Source organism: Lipophrys pholis (assembly GCF_963383615.2).
Source record: "Lipophrys pholis genome assembly, chromosome: 19".
Classification (NCBI taxonomy): domain Eukaryota; kingdom Metazoa; phylum Chordata; class Actinopteri; order Blenniiformes; family Blenniidae; genus Lipophrys; species Lipophrys pholis.
Window position 1 is genome coordinate 17,615,592 of NC_137647.1, and position 20,496 is coordinate 17,636,087.

A 20,496-nucleotide genomic window follows, 5' to 3' on the forward strand; every position below is an offset into this window, starting at 1 on the left:
TTTTCAATTTCAACAGACTACAGCAATAAAGATTTGGATTTGATAGCATTTAATTTGATCCTAATCATCTTGCTGTTTATGTTTTATACACCTTTTGACAAGAAAAGTTATTAGTATAGCGCCTCAGAAAATATGTTTCTCTCTATTATCTGGATTAACTGTCATGTTTAACTATAATGCCATCGTGAATGGGTCCCAGAGGCAACCAGAGCGGGGCGAAGCCGGAGCATCCCAGCTCCGCAAGGTACCAATCGGACTATTGGCTGGGCTCTGAGTAGTTGCCAGGCAACCGGGAGAAGTTACTCATTTCAAACAAGAAATAGTTTAATATATGACCCCAAACAGCAGTGTCATTTTACACCTCGCATTCTGTGTGAAACAAAAGTGTTAATTTGTGAGCTTAAACCTTTTACAAAGGTCTCATTAAACATTTAGGATTTGAAAATTTCAAGACTAGACTAATATTTTAGGACCTTTATTTTTAACACTATTGAGACTATTTGAAGTCAGGAAACAAATGAAAAATATATGAGATTTTTACTAAATCAAAGCGCTCAGTGTAAAAATGTATCAATATTACACATAAGTTTTACAAATAATAGTTCCACAAATGGGAACATTAATTATTAATTGCATTAATTAAAAAATCTCATATATTTAAATAGAAATCAAGTGCAAGGACTGAGAATAAATACTGACAGTACACTTGTTTGTGTTCATTTTCACCAATTGTAGAAATTCCAAACAGAGAACAACTATTTCAATGTTTATTTTTACTGTGTGACTATCATTAATTCTATAGTAGAAATACTTTTACTGAAGATTATGAAGATTCTGTCAGTAACATTTAATTACTATTGACCAGCTGATTGTGCCCCTCCTGGTCTATTAATATTCTATTTTGCTAAACGCTGCTGGTATTAATACAGCTGAGATTAAAATGCATCTTTTGTGCTATAACAGGGTTGCCACTCTCTCACATGATTAGTGAAACTTGTGTAAGCGTCAGCAGTGAAACCCATTCAACACCACATTTGCATACTGTTTAAACTTCGCCTCATGTTAAGTTGTAAGGCTTGGGTGAAATCTGGACTTCCTGTATAACCAAGGCATAACATACTGTTAACAGCTGTTGGGATCCTTAAAGAATATGAATGACTGTGAGACACATGCTGGAGAATTATAATGAGAAAAGTGTTTCTATAAATGCCTGTGACCTGTTACATCGGTACAAGGTTCTCTACTGGAACTTATTTTCTAATTGCAATGCCTTCATTCTATTTACATCACATTCCGTTCTAAAATATTTAGATAAAATTACACTGTGACTGTGTCCTCCTCCACGCAAACTCAGCGTGGTGGCACTTGACTCGATCCTTAGTCTCAGACATACTTCAAGTACAGATAAAAGCAGCTGCTAAATTAAACTGTAAAAGGTAAAATTGAAATTCTGTGAGACAGTGGAGTCAATAAAAATGTTATACTTAATTATGTTGAACCTCGCTATCTGAGCAGCTCTGTTAGAGCGACGCTCGGGGCTTGATTCGGTGTAAAACTACAGCATAATATTTCAGCATGAAAGGAAATGAGAGCAGCTCTGTTTTGACATCACCGACATGTCCGTGTGAGAATTTAATTTCAAAGCTGAAATCCCAAATTCGGCTTTCTAAGTGAATTTGTGGATTGACGGCATAGTTCTGCATGACTGATCTCTCTTCTCACCATATGAACAATGTTTGTCAGTGTGTTGCTAAACAAAGCAACGGAACGCCACCGTATAATGTCAGTGTGTACCTCAGCTGCTGTTACATGGGCTCTGAATCATCGCACCTTGTTTCAACAGGCTCCTAACATAGGCTTCCATATTGGTGGTTTAGGTGACAACCAAACTGAAAAAAAAACCCTCTATGCGGCAACTTTGCATTGTAAATAATGTATGTATATGCACCATCTGGCCATGCATCTGGTCCTGCCAGACATGCTACTGTTATGCATGATGGGTGTTCATAGCGTCTTAGAGAAATTGGTTCAACCTCCTTATTTTGTCTCTCTCGCTCTCTTAGCTCTCAACTCAACCTTTTCTCTGGGAGGGATCCTGACTTTTTCAACTGCACTCAATTACTGCTGAGAAGTCTACACTGTTATAAGGGCATTGGCGAGAGAGGGGAACAAGAATGGGACAGCATGATCTTACAGGGAACAGAGGCGAATGGAGTGGAAAGCAGAACACGGTGGTCCGACAACACACCTAAGGCAATAAACTGCATTAAATTCATGGCAATCTTCCAACATGGCCTATCTTGTTCCTCCGCCCGTGCACGATGACAGGAGTATATCCACACAAATGCACACACGGATTGATGCTTTGAGAGCATTACTTTGGGTTCATTAAAATAATTCATTCCCAAGCTCCATATTTTGAATCTTAAATATTCTAACTGAACATCAAACGCACGCCATTGTAGCTCCATTCCTAAAACCACACAGTAACCTCTAAATACATAAAGGTTCCTGCAGCATGGTCCTTGCAAGGGAGGTCAACTGTACCCCACAAAAGTAGTAAAACAAAGATAAACACACACACAGGTTGTATGTTCATAGCAGTTAGAAACGTTGCATTAACTCACACTTCTCCCTCACTCAGTGTACCACCGGTGTAGCCACAGTTATTGACCCTCACCCAAACATTAACTAACCTTCGTCTTACCTGAAAACATGCCATCACCTGAAAAATTGTTTTTCCCTAACGTCAATAAAATGCACTTACTGGAAATCTTCAATAGATAGCCCGTTGACTTTAACTTCACCTGTCAGCAAACTATCTAATCTCGTACAACAGGAAGCAGAATATTCACCTTCGCCTCATTAAAATTTCAACGCACAGAAAGATTTGTGCTTTGGCTGCAGAATGTTTGATGAACTTGATAGAACCACTATAATGAGACCGATTTTACACCAAGCAAATGTTAATTCATCTGGAAAGAATTTAAAAGGAACCATGTTCAAAAGGCTGTGGATTGGTGTGTGTGTGTGTGTGTGTGTGTGTGGGGGGGGGGGGGGGGGGGGTTCGTGTGTGTCACGTCAGGGGAGGACAAAGGGGGGAGGGGTCAAAGGTCAAAGTTTTCAAAGTCATTATAAAAAAGGAGTGTAAATCTATGCTCATATAACCAATGTAAACCTTCAACCGGGTGCCACACAGTGGTTGGCACTCTTGTTTCACAGTGAGAAGGTCCTCAGTTCCAGTTAGGGTTGAGTGTGAGAGCCTTTCGGCGTTGAGTTTGCATGTTCAAACATGTCTGTGCATACTCAGATTTACGTCCACAGTCCAGAAGCGAATGTTTGAAGTTACCTGGTCCGCAAGTGTGAACATGAGTGTGTGTGACTGTCTGTCTATGTGTGTTTGTCCTGTGATGAATTGGCGGCTTTTCCAGGGTGTAACCTCCCTTTGCTCATGGTCACGACCCTGAATAAGTGGAATAGCTAATTGATGGATGGATAGTTGCCGCTGTCACATGAGATTTCATCTATTATATCCTCTAAGGTTTAACACAAAGGTAAACTGTTTTGACCGTCCAACAGTGATTGGCTTGTTTTCATCTCTTTGAAACACATTTTTATTTGTAGTCTCAAGAAAGTAGCATTAGCCACCAATGTGTCCGTCAGTGTCCATTAAAGTTTGTATTCAGACAATATCATGTTAAAGCAGATTATAGGTGGGAACTTATGTGATAATCCTGAATACTGATCACAAAGATGTACAAAAAAAAATACATGCCTCCTCTTTTCTCTGACCGTCATAGTTCTCTCCCTGTTATGACACTTGGCCAGACTTGAGCTCGAGAGATAAAGAAACGTCAAATGGAGGATAATGAGTGTGAAGTCTCTGAATCGAGGGGAGCACTTGTGAGATTGGTGTTAAATGGTTAATATTGCAAAAATCACACCTTGTCCGTGCCTCTTCTTTTCATCCATCTCATGTTGTTTCTTTTTATAATGAGGTCTTTATCTTCCTCAAAACATTCTGCCTGCAATTACTTGCCTTTTCACATTACTTTCCATCCCCAATTCTACATTTGTCCTCTCCCACCACCCTTAGGTCACTCCTGATTTTTGTTGAATTCCTTTTTGCAGGCATAAAAGCCTCCAACTCGGGTCTCTGTTGGCTGAAGGCAACTCCACAGCTGGGTGGGTGGTTCGTGCTCTCTAAATTAGAACATTTTGAGGCGAGATGCTTTCCCTCCAGCCACAACCTTTGTTTTGTTTTTTTTCTCCCCCTGAACACAAACTACTTTACAGCTCTGCCTTTGAGAAAGCGGCTCCCCAAAATTGATCCGACTCTCATATCTGCTTGGCTCTACCTGATCTTTGCTCCCATTATTTCTCCTCATCCCGCCCGGGACACACTACCCGCCATCAGCCATCGTATGCTTTTTCCTTTACAACACCAGGAGTCATCAATGCATGGAACAAATTGCTTTGGCCAATTACAGTGAATTGTCGGCACAATCAGATTGCTTAGAAAATGGTCTTCCATTTCAAAGGGGGTGAGACCGGGGGTGATGATGACTGAGATTGCTAGTCAAATGGAAAAGGAGGGAAAGAACAACCTGGTGAGGATTGAATGTGCCAGACTATTTCATACCAACTGGCAGTGTCGCCACAGTTACCTTGAAAAAGTACTCCAAGTTACTCCTTTAGAAAATAACTTGGTTACTTTACTGATTACTTCTTTTTAAAAGTATCTAAGTTAGATTACAAGTTACTTTTTAGTTCTGGTTTGGAAACAGTAACGCGTTAGGTTACTCGTTACTGAAAAAAGTGATCAAGATAATTTATTTGAAATGGATTAAATCTACAACAGCATGGTTTATTAATCATGAGGGAGAAATTGCGCAGTAACTTCCTGAAGGAAGCTGAGCTGGTTGGTTGAGGGAGGAGCGGCGGAGCTTTCACAAGCTTTACAGCAACATATAGGAACCAGAGCCGGATAAAGCACCAACATAAAAAAAAAAGAATTACCAACTGTCTGATTGCTGAATCTGAATGCAAATCCATTTTCTGTGGCGCCTCTCCCAGCTCAGGAGAGAAAAACCTTCGGATGCACAGGGAGAACATGCAAACTTTACACGTAAAAGCCCTAAAGCCCAAAACCAGACTTGAACCGCCTTCCTAAGGCACGAGAGTTAAACAAGCTACAACAGTTCAGCCTCGTCTTCGATCACCACAAAACACTTTGGTTGTTTTGTCACTAAATTGTAGTCGTGCTGCAGTACCTTATGGAGCTGATTCAGCTGATTTATGTGTTCCTGTTTGGTGACTGGAGCACTTCATTTGGTGCATTAGAAAGCAAAGCCTACATGGCAACATTAAGTAGTGATCCTATGAAGAGCAAGACACTGAGAGCTACAACACTGGATCAATCAATTTGGCTTTAGTGACAGTAGATTCATAGCTTTCAATGAATTGCATAATAATTATGAAACAATTCAAAATTCAATAGTTCATTCCCATCACCATATTAAACACTCCATAGTATGAAAATTATATTTTTATATCTTTATAGTTTTATATTACATCTCGGGCAAATTTTTTTATCTCTTCATTTGTGGTATTTAACAAAAAGAACTACATTTCAATATGTTCAAATCGAGTTTTCTGCATTTTTCTTTTTGCAAAACTGTGTAAAATGTCTGATCATCTACATCCCTGTCCAATGGAAATGCATGTACATTTCGACAGGCTTCTTCTCACACGTGTAACGTGAAAACGGCACTATTCACTACTTCAAATGTCAGTCAAATGACAGTTCATGGTGAGAGTTTTGTGAAATTAACTTAGCGTTAAGAGTACAGTCGGCTCCTTAAAGTTAAAACAAAATGAAGTATTTGTTTAAAAAAACCAACTTTTCTTTATCTCTTTTTGGGGTTTATTTCTCGAGGAATCTTTAGCGTCCCTCTGTGGGCTACATCTCATCACTTCCAACTGTTTCGTCGATATGCTGCAGTCTCTGACATTATTTCACAGACAAGTCACGTGGAGAAAAAGTCTGAAACCAGAGGTGTTGAAGAAAACGTTGTCTCACTATGTAATCGAGATGACGGTGTAGTAAATGTACACCTCAATAGAGAAGAGCTGCTGAACGAAAATAAAAAGTGAGCAGCATATACACTCCAGAATCCTCTATTGTTATTGTAGAAATAGAACCACTGACTGTGACCACAGTGTGCATCAGTAGCACAGCGTGTTTCATGGAAGTTCAGTTTTCCCTGTTTACAAAAGTTGAGTGGTGTGTTTCACAAACCTTGAAAAGCAAGCCCTTTTCAGAGACTACCAACGCAATGAAAGTTTGAGAGTTTCACCTGAAAACATTGTGTAAATAGGGCTGTAGGGACACATCTCTCTCTCTCTCCCTGTCTCAGTACCCTTTATCCAGTCATTCTATTTTCAAGCACAAGCACTTGTGGGAATGAGGGATAAATTGCTTAGCCTTTGCCCGGAGTCAGGGCACAAGCCTGTAGATATTTAGTGACATTTTCACCCTGTCCGAATGATATCAGGAGCCTCAGCTAAGCTCTTCCCTCAGACCTCCATCAATACGTTCTTTAACCTGCTCTGTTTAGACAGTTGGTCTTCCTGTCTGCTGCTGTGAGGTATGAAACTACAGTCAGATGTTTCCCAGCTGACAGTCAGACCAGATTTCAGTTCAGCAGAAGTGATTTCCAAAATGTGTTGGTGATTAATACAACCTGTATTTTTATTATCTGAACTTGACGAAACACATTCAGCAGCCGGGGCATGACTCAGGCTTCTGTGCTAATTTCAAAGCATTATTTCAGTAATGCCTCGACAGCACGTCTGAAACGTCTTCTTAATGTCTCAGTCAGTGAGACATCGACGGGGTCACATGGCTTCCAGCCATTAATGTCATCTGACGCGGGTATCATAAATCCAGAGAGAATCATCTGCTGCAGATTAAATGGAGCATGGTAAGTTTAAGCTGTCGCCACCCCTGACACCTCTGCCACCCCCCTCAACACACACTCACTCACACGTATTGTCTGGAGAGTCACGACATGCCTGGTAAGCTGGGTGTAACAGGAGCCAAAGGAGCATGGACATTTGCTTGATGATGCATCACAGCATGATACACACACACACACACACACCAGGTTTTTACAGACAGCAGAAGACACTAACCTTAAAGCTCCAGTAGTTGGGTTGTTGCTGCGGAGTTTCATGAATATAGAAAAGGAAGACAGAAAAAGAAAAGTTAGATATCTGCTTTTCTAATAATGTTTCTGAGGCAGTGGAGGCAGCCATTCCTATAAAAACATAATGTGCAAATGGCAAAGGCAACAAGATAAGTCGTTTTCTTCCACATGGTTCATTACCGAGCAGTTTTGCCATATTGATTCATTAATGTTGGTGACAGCTTCATTTAATGCGGCGAAACCTCGAGCGTTACGTTTGCGTGTCAAAGGCAGGCTGACGCTGTGTTGTGCAGGCGTCGGGTTACACTGTACCTGAAACAAGATTGAGCAGTTGGCTCTAACCGGTGAAGGGGGAGGAAATGAAAAGAGTGAAATCGAATCAAACAGCATCCCACTCTGTTGTTGCGGCGTTGGCCTGTCTCCCAGACTCCTCCACGGTAAGCAGGGAGCCGCTCTGTCTCATTCCCACCGAATCCCAAGTCCCCCAGTCTCCAGCACCTGCTCACCCGCTGATTTCCACCAGTCAGTCCTGTACCTCCCCGTATCCGTCCGTTTGCTCTACCTGCTGCCTCGCTGTGTAAGGAAAGGTGCTTGCGGGTGTCGAGAGAGGCCCCGGGAAATCAGCTTTTCATTAGACCATAATTACTCCACAGTCAAAACCAGGCCAAGCCACTGATGGCCCAGAAATACCTCAGAATGACATGGAAAATTATAAAAAGATTGGGCAGAGTTCATGAATTTTAATTCTAATCCAAACTCTTATTCTAGTGCTTATTCTTATCTGCAGGCAATTTTCAATTCATTCAGCCTCCCTGCCGCAGAATCCACATTACTCTTCGAATGCAGAGAGGAGAAAAAAACTGACAGGCAGGTTTTGATTTATGATAGTTGGTGGTTTTTCATTATCTGCCTTCCATGTTAATACCGCCTCAACAAAAGCCGAGATTATTTCTGCAAACACAAGCATCGGTGGCAGCGTTTTTAGTGACGACTACCTTATTGTAATCTAAGCTTCCACTTAATCTTTCCTCATTGGACTTTAATGCCATTCTTTTACTGCCTCTGCACTTGTTGCTCTTTCCTACTTCTTGGATATAATACTTTGCTTCATTTTGATACAGGCTGAGGAGTCCTAATGGACCTGATCCAGGGGAGAAAATGAGTCGCGTCGCTTGAAAAAGTAATTCACCTGTGACCCAATTCCGTACAAAAAAGACTCTAAAGTATTGCGTATGACAAAGGGATTTAAATATACTGTCACGATGCAAGAAATGAGCAAATGCCTTTTTTGTAGAAGCATGTTTGTATAAAATTAACATTTTGTGAGAAAAAAATAAGTGTTTCAACGCTGCACATTAACTTTTTCTCAAGTGGATATGTTTTTAAGCAATTGCAACAGTTTTGCATATAGACTCAGATCAATGCAGTATCCACTGCAGCCTTTTAGCCACCATGATGGAACCAAACACAGGCTGCAGGCAGGAAGAGAAAACAACACTACATAACAGATATTCTTTAGGATGGGCCGTGGCTTTTAGCCCTCCAGAGAGTGTTGTCACTCATTGTTTGTTTGCATAGTCGAAATCCTCCTTAGAATGAGAAAGTTTTGTCTGGATGTAGGACACAGCTTTAAGATTGGGATTGACGCTGCCTATCAAACCGCCAAAAGAGACATAAACAACTTTATTGGACCAAGTGGCATCCCTGTTTTTTTTCTCACTTTTCCGTAACTTTAAACCCACTTGTGTAGTGCACTAACAGTGTTGACGGGATACGTATTCCCTACAAATAATCTGCAGTTATATTGTTAGGAAATGCATACAGTTCTCAAGGTGGGAGTTACAGTACTGTGAAGCATTTAAATATGAATTATTTTGCCCTCCAGGAAATGTTTCGTTAATGAGGAGGCGACTTGTTCTCTTTATCATTTTAAGTGTCAGAGGTGTTAGCAGCGTTTGTATAAATATGTATATACAAGTGTGCTTATGCTCACTGGAACAGAGTCAAGTGGTACACAAAATGATAAGGAGCATAATCTGAGCCTGTGCTTCCTTACCCCACAGCAAATGCATTTCAACCAACACACGTCGAAGCGGTTATTATTAAGGACAACCCTTTGATGTGATGCAGAGGGGGAATTTCTGTCTCCCAGCAAGTCGTTCTGTTTATTGAACGCCATATATTGTAGGTGTCCGGAAAAAAACCATGTATCTTCCGGCTTTGAAGGATTGAATGCTCCATTATGGGTTGATCAATCCTTTGGATCATTTCACATGGTTGTTTTTCACGGGGGGGGGGGGGGGGGGGGGGGGGGGGGGCAGCGTCACACATGGAGGTAGGAGATCACTGGAAATGTGAGTGCTTGAGGTTGGACTGAGCTGGCTTTGACTGCCTCACCGTGTGTTATTCAATCAATCATTCATTCATTCATTCATTCATTCACTCATTCAATGTGGTTTCATAAATAAATCCCTTGCTCAGACAAGGCTAATGATTTTATTTCCCCCACAAAGTTAAATGACTCAGAGACCCAGCTTTAATGGTGCGGAAGTGATTTGTGGTCTTGTGAGTTCGTTTTCTTCCAGGGCTTCTTTATTTGTTGTTCTAATGAGGCTTACTCACAATTCTCAGGTAAAGCAAACACATTCATTGTGGCCCTTTTTACGCTTCACACTGCTTCATATAGACAATGACCCAGGACTTTAAACTGTAAATACTGCACTGTGAGGATGCCAGAGCCTTTTTATCAAGGTAAGCCATTTCTCCTTAACACTTCCTCATCCTGCAGGCATTACTTTCAACACCTTGTACTATAGTGTCAGTCACTGTCACATTTCCTAATTCTCCAATAATGCTCCACGATAGAAGTACCCTTTTGATGTGGCTTTGCAACTTAGCTCAAATGGGCTTCTTGTCATTTTTAACTTTCTGCTAAATTAACTGGGCCGCATGCAACAGATTTCTCCATGTATCATTGAGACATGAGAGTAAAAACCTGATCCTGAAAACACAATCTGAACTGCCCAATGCATAAATCTACACATTTACACATGTGGTCTCTGGAGTAAGCCACAGAGCTCCAACTGAAGGACGTAGTCTCACAGAGTGGAGCGCTGCATTACCTGACCTGCATGTAAAGCGGGCTGCACTCACTCCACCCCTCCTCCACCTCTGTCTCTTTCTCATGGCGTCATCCTCTCTGCACTCCCGCCCCCCCCCTCCGTCTCTATCATTCTTACTCGTTACTCCTCCCAGCCGAGTTTGGTGTTTGAGCATCGCAGCTGCCGTTTCCTCCCGTTTTTAAAAAAAAAAGGCACACATGGGCTTGCTTAGTAAATCAATGCTCACTCAGACACACAAAGGGCTCTGTGTACAGTTACACTGTCGTCCACCCAGCCTCCATCTCGCCTTCTGACTGCTGAGCATATGCACACTGTCACCACAACAACCACAACAAACACAACAAGCGTGGAATTTAATCCCGGCAGGCATATCCTTATCCTCCCTACACACACACACACACACACACACACACACACACACACACACACACACACACACACACACACACATGCTCACATTCACAAGCACACACACACACACAGCTTTCTACAACAGCGTCCCGTTTCCAATTCCTCCTCACCTGCAGTGCACCTGTGCCTGTCCACCACTCCAGTCATCCTAGGCTGTCCATCAGGTGCAGCGAGTCCTCATCGCGTTTTCGCCCGTCTCTCTCTCTCTCCCTTTGCTTCTCTTGCCCACCTCTCTCTCCCTCACTCAGTCTCCCTCGCTCTCTCTCCCTGTCTCGCTCTACAGTTGCACATGCGGCGGAAACTCTTTTATTTAATTCATTACAACACCAGCCGATTAACTCCTTCGCAGATGGGTGGCTGGGTCTTGCTGGTGCCGGCTAATTGAGCAGCGGGCTGCTCCACTGGCTGCTGCGCTCCTCTCCAGCTCCTCCTCCCTCCCGCCTTTCTTCCTTCGCTGTCCATGCTCGGCACATCCACATGATGACAAGTAGTCCTGGGCTCTGCCGCTTCCTCCCCCGTGCAGTGAAAATGCCCTGTCACTTCAGGACCTGTCCACTCAACCGGCTTCAGCTTCCTTTTTTTTTTTTTTTTTTTAGCTCCCCGCTTTCTCCTTGTTATTCCTCCATTTCTCCTGTCTTCGTCATTGTGCAATTCCTCCTTCTCTACACAACCTGACCTTTGCAATGCGATATCCCTCTTTGCCATACATGGGAGACGTTGCCACGGCAACTATGGACTCCACCTGTAATTCAGCCACCTTCTCTCGCTCACTCACGCTCTCCCTTTTTCCCCTCTGCTCTCTTTTCCTGATGTGCTTTTCTGTCATGTCATTACATTGAATTGTATGTGTTGCTTTTGAAACACAGAGAAGACATGTTCATGTACAGTACAGAGTGTACGAAGGTGTGACAATGTCATATAATGATACTAACATGGGAGAAAGTAGAGAAAGAGCAGAAAATGTGAAGAGCAGAGGAGAAACATTAGAGCGAGAGCCACAAAGCATACTCAGTATGATCTGAATGAATGTGTATGCAAACTTGAACAATGTGACGCTCTCATGGTAAAGGAACAAAAGAGAAACTTGGCTGCAGCAGTGTAATGACGAACTTGGTTTCAATGAACACAATATGGGCTACTGTGCCTCTTTCATTCTGGATCTCATCTGACAAAAGACTTTTTGTCGCCTGACGGTACATTTGACTGCATTCTGTGTCTATACGTGACGTATTTTATCTAGTGACACTTTGACACAGATTTGGAATTTGAACTGAACTGAAAACCTGGAGATGCGTTGTGGTATCTGGCATCAAGATGTCAGCAGCATATCCGTTAAGATGAAATGAGGGTTCTCTAAGATCAGACTTATTCATCCCGGACAGCCCACATATTAGTAATTGATTTTGCACAAAATAAAGGTGAATTTAAACCTCAAAATCACTGCAATGTTTATAAAACCATTCTTGATCATAATCCTCGTGGATGTCAGGACCTGAGATTTCCCTTCATCACAGTGTCGTCCCTGGCTTGCTGTCTTCACCAGGTAAACACCCAAAAGTCCATAATTCATCACATCAGACCTACTACTCTGCTCCATGGTCCAGCTCACCTGCTCATGTTTCCATTGTAGGTAGTTTAGGCTGTGGCAAGTGTTCCCTTGCTACATAAAACATTCCACCCACCAACAGGTGCCACAGTAAAGAAGGCATTCACTTCACCTGTCAGTAGTCATATTGCTCTGGCTGATCTGTATACATCTGAACAGATTAGTAGGAGCGCATTTGTTACCTGCTCTCGTGCAGCTCGCTCTGAAGCGCCCCTCATGCTGGCGTGAGAGGGCGAGGGTGACGGCGGGTTGTGGTGGGGACTGTGGTGTGGATGCTGCAGCTGCTGCTGCTGCTGCTGCTGCTGCTGGTACTTGCTCTTCAGGTGATCCATGAAGGCGTCTCTCTTCCGTTCCATGTCGGCCTTGTGCAGGTTGGTGAGCGCCTCCAGGCTCTGAGCGGCACTGACGCCATGGCGGTGCTCCGACGTGTGCACCAGGCCCACATTGGAGAAGCGGCGTGCGCTGTTGCCCAGTGTCCGGTATTCTCGTGGGTATTCCAGGTCATCTGTCGAGATCATGTGACTGCCACCACGCTCGGGATCTGAGGGGTGAGGAGAGAAGATGGGGAGGGAGGACAGAGGAGAAAAAGGAGGGAGGTAAAAGAGTGTGCGAGAAAGAGGAGAATCACCACCCACACATGCATGTAGGAAGATTTCAGGGTTGAGACGCACGGACACACAGCAGGCACACAGAGGTGAAAACAAATGAGGCAGAGAGAAGGAAAGTGGAAAAGGAAAGGATAGAGAGAAAAGGAGAGCGAAAGAAAGAAAGAAATGGGATGGGATGTTAGACTATTGGCCACCAGGACAGAGCAGTTTCTTGCAGAATTATTGATTTCAAGTTCTGAGGGAAAAGAAATGAGAAAAGTAAAATACTTCTGCAGTAAATCAAAGAAAGAGGCTCACACTGGATTTGTTTTCACGAATGCCCCTGTGATGTTCCTGCATGTCCTCTTAAGAGGCTTTCATTTATTTATTTTTTGGAGGGGGACAGAAAAAACCCAAAACCTGGGAAATTGACATGATAGAAAGTCAGGTGGGAATTATAAGTAAGGCGTCTTTCATGGCTGTCACTGTGTTTGTTCTCCTGTCCATCTGCCTGAGCATTCCTTCCACCCGTTGATGCCCTCTGACTTGTCCTCTACGTAGTCTCACTACCTCTTCTCAAAGTTACTGATCCTGCTGTCCATTTTTAAGGAGGCACATCACTCTGACAGCCTTTGGCCTTATATATATTTTTTTTTATCAGCGCTCTAAATGACAGACAACAGCCCACGGTAGAGGGCAAACAGGGAGGGAAGGGTGACAGCCAGAGGGAGACAGTATTGTTACACACATACACACACACACACACTGAAAGAAAAATGCGACTGGAATAACAAATTAACTTAAAGGTGTGATGAAAAGTGCAGGAGCCATTTAACCGCTGAGTTACCTTGTTTAGGATAACAGGCCCCAGCGTTGGCTAAAAGAGAAACAAGCCAAGGGTTAATTTGTGTGTTTGTGCACAAACGTGCGTCCAAACACACCAGGACACTGTCACATGACAGTCAGAAAAGAGCTATCGAGACATGATAGCACTTTCTCTGAATCACAATCATTCAATGCATAATATATGCATTATAATGTATTCATAAAGGTTAACATGGGGAAATGAATACTAACAGGGAGTAACAGTAACCCGTGAATGGTTACCATCATGCATTTTTTTTTTACACAGAAACGTTGAAGTGACAGCAGCTTTAATCATATTGAATACAATATCTTCACACTTTGAGCAGGTAGACAATCAATTCAGACATGGATAATAAAACTAATACCGACTAAAGCAAAAGCATACAAGTACCAAGGCTTAATAGGAGTAAGTGAAGTGAACCATCTGTACATTAAAGGCTCATCAGCAGCATTAGGATGAGCAGAGCAAAGGAGAAGCAGAGGGAGGCTCCTCGGGGCACAAGCAACAAATGGACTGTTAATGAACACGGAGGAGCGGAGGAAGCCGGCCAGATGGAGGCTGCAACGCTCTCCAGTGGACAAACCTTAACATAGAGAGGGTCTGTTTGGGGCAGGAGGTCTGTGATTGTTCCAACGCAGCTGCAATCAAACCGCGTTTGCATCGCGAGCCCGTTTTTCTGCCTCCTAATTCTCAGCGAGATATCACTCTGGAGTGTGATCAAGTGTTTCAACACCCTGCCCCGTACATGCCTCGCATTATGAAGTGCTGACACTCTGAGCAGGGAGAAGGCCAAATGGACTGACCTCCCGGCTAATAGCATTAGCATCGAGTTCTTCATCGCACATCAAGGCTGCCGGCCGTAATCGCTTGCCCCCCCGTCTTCGCCTCCCAGATCTCTGGTTTACACTTCATTAGGCTGGAGCTTATTGTGCATCAGCTAACAAGGACCTGACTCAAGGGCCCCATTACAATAGCTGGCAAAGCCAAGTCTATGTACCATGGCTTATTATTGTGACTGAGCATCTTTGATGACAGTGAAAAGCTGAGCAAGCATCACGGCTTGCACACAAACATAAACAGTATCAAACAGTGCAACAACAAGCAATATGGCTTTTTTTGCAGAGCTGTGCAATACCGGCCAAAAAGAACCTTAAATCTCAGCGTTTCTCAAATTTATGGAGCGTTTATCTCTCTCTCTCTCTCCCGAGTCAATTCACAGTTTTCCTCTTTTAAAAGTTTTATAGGTGTTCAACTGACACAATGAAGCCATCAATAGCAAGATTGTTTTTCAGTTTACCCATTCGTTAATTCTTACAGCCACTAGAGTTACGTCGATGTCAGCCAACACATGTTACGCTCTCACACACATCCACACCTTTGGACAATTCAGAGCAACCGATTCACCTCAAATAAGACAAGACAAGCTTTTTTGCGGGGAATCGATATTACGAGGTGAAAAAAAATCCAATAACTATGCATGTAAAATAAAAATATGCAAACTCCACCAATCAAATCGCAGCGATGCAACACATTGCTTACGGACGCTAAAAGAATAACTCATTGCTGGTGGTCAACGACTAAAGAATTATTTGCAACTATAATATCACGGTTGCTGTATGTTGAGTCAGCAGTCTCTAGCATATTGTCTCGTGTGAAACGTTAACCACATTGTGATAGATGCAGGATTTTCATCTAGAGGTGGGTTTAAATGCTGCAGGGAGAAGTCCTGAAAAAATTCAGTAGGTTTGTATTTCACACATTCACTCTTCTCCAAAAGTGAAAAGTTGTAGTTTGATGCCTGAACCCCAGTCTGTGAATGCCACGGGCTCAAAAGCATTTTATTAGGCACGAATAAATTAGTGATGAACATGGGATGAATCTTGAAAAACTCTATGGTTGCTCAAAGAACGCTGAATTCGAGTCTCTTGGTGACATTGTGCCACAAACTAGTCTACCTTTATAGATTCGACATGTTTTTTTTTTTTGATCCATACTATAAAAAAATTCAAACATTGTTGAGTTTATAGTATGTTTAAGGCCTAAATTATGATAAATAATTATTTTGCAATGGCTAAAAACTAAAAGTTAATATTTGGAAATATATGTTTTGAAAAAAGGTAGATATTTTTTAATGTAACAAGGGCCATTTAGAAAAGCGAGTTTGCTATGATCTAAAAACAAGTACGTGCAGAATAAATGTTTTCCTTTAGCACACATAAGAAACACTGCATTTAGCTCAGAACTGCTGCTAGATGAGTGTATGATGAGCAAGTGAGTTTAAGGTCAAATACATGCTTCCTATTTGCAAAATTCTTTTTCTTCTTCTTATTTGTTTCAGGGAAATTATTGTCGATACCTGAAAAAAACCAATATTGAACAGTTTAGTTCACAGGCACATTTTGCACCAGATCAAATACGGGGATGCAAGTGAAAAACTTTGCAAACTGCACACGAAGCTCTCGTCTTAAGCACAGCGGGAGGAAAAGTCGTGTGGGCAGGAGAGTAAGAATAGAAAATGGAAACAGGTTATTCATCTTTACTTTTGTCATTCCCAGCCAATTCGTTTCCACACAAGCTGGCACACAATAACCCTGACAGCCAAAACAATCTGCGCACGCCCACGCAGGAGAAAGCATCACTTCAATGTACATGAAGGAGCCTTGATGGGGTGGGCTTCTGCTGAACACTTTATCACAATGAAAACAATGGCTGTCAGCATCTCTCGGGCTGCTGCAGGCCACACTGCACCTACAAACAACAATAATTAAAAAAAGGAAAGAAAAAAAAAAAAAAAGCCCAGCATGTTGGTCAGCTAAATAATGGAGGGCTTGAATGACATTGGCGGTGCGCCATCGCAACCGATAGGATCTGTGAGGCCAGCCGGTGAGGCCTGGACGGCACCGCCAACACAGAGGGCAAGATCAAGAGCGTCGACCTGCTTCAGCGGGCGCTGAGAGATAAAACAATACGACAGGGTGGGGAGGGGAAAAACACAACTTTGAAAAACTGGAGTAGCAGTTCATAGATTTGAGCTCAGTAGGAAGACGATCCATGAGGAATTGTGATTCACAGCTCACAGCCCCCCCCCCCCCCCCCCCCCCCCGCAGTTATTAAGATTCATCATCACTGATCCACCTTCTCCCCAACTTTTCACTCCTGAGTCTCCTGTTTCCGCTGCCTTCCATCAGAGTATATTTATATTTTTATATATATATATATATATATATATATATATATATATATGGGAAATTTGAGTTTGAGACATGCAGCTTGTGCCAACCCACCCACAACGACTATCAATAGACACAATATTCTGTTTCACCACAGCCAAATTCCAGAGAGGAGACGTCCAAAAGGCAAATATGTTTCTCTCTCTTCTTTTTTTCTTTAGGATCACCCGCTGAACTGGACTCCGAGCTTGGTGGGAAGAAGTGAGCGTCATCAGATGCACAGACATATGGTGTGAAGAATCAGCAAAAGGTGATTTGGAAGGGAAACAGACTCCGGAGTTTGATTTCTAGGGATGTTAAACAAATGGGTCAGAGGGAGTGGAGGGTTGTACAAGAGTGTCAAGGGGAGATAAAACAGCTTCAGGCTGCAGGGAAACACAATCCCGGATTTCTTAATGGCCAAATCTAATGCTGCATTCACTGACCTCGGGAGTCTGAGCTGTTTTTAGGTCAATGTCTCCAAGCTGCACTCTGGGAGCTTCGAGGACTCCAAGTTCACTTTTCACTGCAGGCAGTGGATCTTATTAGGAAAACAAACTGTTGTATTGATGTTTCCATTGTAAGCTTTTTTTTTTTTTTTATCATTTCAATGATTTGGACATCAAGCTTTGTTATAGCATTGTAATGTAATCATTTATGTTTTAAGACTTTCTGTGAGTGCAGGTTTATTGGATGTGTCCTTATTGTTTACTGGTTTATAACAGTTTTTCCAAGAATGTCACTTCATTCTAAAGTAGAAACTTTGAAACTGCACTTCAGACTGAGTCTACTTAGTATTTATGCAGTGTTCCGTTTTTTTTTTTGTTTTTTTAAGTTCTTTAACTTTTTAGACTTAAATGAATGAACTTGTTATTTTTGAAGGCATAAACAATTCATTAATCAACTAAAGGTGAAGTGTCCAAAGCCTCGGCTTTATTTATCAAACCACAAATCATTTAGATTACATTTGTGCCTTTGTTGAAGAGTGTTCGAAGGCACCAAAATCTGTGACCACACTAAACTTTGTGAACGATGGCCACCGTCTCTTTGAAAGGCTTTGCACAGTTCAGTTTTATTTTAGTTTTTAGTTTTCCTTCATTGAGCAGATCTCTGTTAGTTCATTATATTCTATTATATTACATTAGCTCCGTATTCTATTTTACATTTGTGACCACGAGACAGCCAAAGGTGCCAACCACAAAATAAAGAGGAGATTCACTGTAACTGAAACAAATACAAATAACTGATTTTTAACATCTACTACACTAACATTTGGGCAGAGCCTGTTCCAACCTAACCTTCATAACATTACTATCTAAAAGATATTTTATTTATTGATACTATGAAGTGTTGATTTGATCCAAATCATTCTTTATTGATTGAGTTCCCCGGAGACAGAGCGTTTGCAAAAAGTTCTACTTCAGAAGTTGCATTTTCAATGGTTCAGAGCACTTTTGTCGCGTAAACAGATGTCTAAAACGCAATGAAAGTTTCACTTAAAAACGTTGCTGTAGAAATGGGGCCTGGCATTTAAAAATAAAAAGTTTTATTCCTAACACAAGGAATATACTGTAACTTGTGCCTTATTTGAGACCTCAAACTTTTTAAAAATGGGTAGAAATCCTTGATAAATATCATTTCTTGTTTTTTCCGGGTATCAATAAATGTTGATAACTTTCTCCACGTATTCCATTGAAAAGTTGTGCTCTGAATGCTGTCTGCCTTGTTCCTCTGAATCACACAAGGTCTTGACTTGCTGAATAGTCTCGACTGTGCGCTCTCAGAGAGGACGCGTCAGTAAACAAATATACAGGAAGGAAATAACATGACATGCAATTACTTAAAGATCACCGTGAAATAAAATCAACCTTCTGTCCGGAACTTTATCAGACAACAAATCTCAAACCTAATTTCACTTCAAAGATAAACAGTTTTATCAGACAACCCTTATATTAATAGATTCCTCTATTTTATAAATCATTTCAAATTTGTGTATTTGTTAAAGTGTATGTTTATTATGTTATTACTAAAACAAGTTAGATAAGAAGATATTTTATGGTTCCAGATAAATATTATTTGGTAGAAAGTGGCAAAAAAAAAAGAAGCTGTTTTGGTCATTTAGGGTAAAGATCTAGGGATTCATTTGTGATAAAGACAGAAAAAACGGATTTCTATTTCTATTTTTTATAGCAGCAGTTTAAAGTAAAAACAAATAAATACATTAGAAATGCAATGATTGCTAAGGCTGACGCCTCTAACTAACACTTGTCGTTAAATGCCATTCATTACCAATGAACAAGCTGTAGTGTCTCTTATTGTGAAAATACAGGATTCCAGCATTCAAACAATATTTTGCTACTTGCTGCGATTCAAACGGGTTGCGTCATCTCACCAGGCAAAATTACTTCCTTTCATGTTTTGTTTCACTAATTGTTTACTCTGTTGTTTCCATCCAGTTCTGTACTTATATTATCTGAAATTGTCCTGTTAAATCAATAGTTTAATGAGCTGTTCTAATGATCTATCTGCCTGCTTTATTTGTCGAGAACAGTTTTTACGCAGAGAAAACATTCCACTCTTTCATCCTCCGTTGCAGAATCGCGTTGTTAGAAGGGCGGCGTTTTATTTGAAGTTTCTCTGATAGTGCCGTGTCCTCCCCAGAAGGTCTGTTGTTATGCAGATGGCTCCGGGAAGCACGACGAGCTCTTCCCTCTGATACACAGCCCAATTTACTGCTAGCGTGGCGAGGCTTCTTGTGGGACGCCGGCTGTGACAGCACAGGGCAGACAGACCAGCTGAATATTAAACCGAAGAGGAACGGGGGACCAAGAGAAATTGGCGAAAATCAGGTGAGAACTGCAAACCTTAAATCTGGATTGTTTCTTAAAGCTTCGTTGAACTTTTCGTGCTGCGGTGGGATCAGTTAAGACAAATATATTGGAGGAAAGGGGCGCATATCAGGGCTAAATATGAGCTCCTGAAAGCCCCCCCCCCCCCCGATCAGGTCTGCAAAACTTAGGAAAGTTCCACAAATATGGAGCCTTTAAACCAGGGGTGTCAAAAATAAGGCCCGTGGGCCTGCAAGAGGCTCCGATCCGGCCTGTCAAACCACCGAGCAAATTGCAAAGATTTCAAAGAGATCATTGATTTTTTTTAACATAATCTTTCATTGAGTTCAATCATGTTATTTTCTTTTTCTCAGATTTCATTTCATTGAATGTTTACACAATTAAAAAGGAGCACAAAGAAGAAATTCCTTAAGAGTAGCAGACAGAACACAACACTGAGACCCGAGCTGAAATATCGATGATGCAGCCGTGAGAGATTATCTCGTTGCTATCAAACCCGACTCAAGAGCCAGGCTGTCAGGGTGACTTTGTAAAAACATGCATTTCACTGTATTTTGCACCAGAATGCATCATTAAAATCAGCTTCATGTTGAGATTAGGAGTTGTCCGTAGTAACTGTTTGGTTTTGTGAAA

At 41.8% G+C, this 20,496-nt stretch overlaps 1 protein-coding gene across 1 annotated transcript in view; it reads right to left on the minus strand.

Moving 5' to 3' along the window:
* Positions 1-20,496, minus strand: part of srcin1a (SRC kinase signaling inhibitor 1a) — a gene marked incomplete at both ends in the record, with an annotated part of 123,141 nt that overhangs the window by 36,341 nt on the left and 66,304 nt on the right. The window contains 3 exons of the mRNA XM_080487248.1: positions 7,198-7,224; positions 12,533-12,891; positions 13,785-13,814. Of these exons, the coding sequence (XP_080343374.1) occupies positions 7,198-7,224; positions 12,533-12,891; positions 13,785-13,814 (416 nt within the window). The remainder of the gene's footprint in view (positions 1-7,197; positions 7,225-12,532; positions 12,892-13,784; positions 13,815-20,496) is intronic.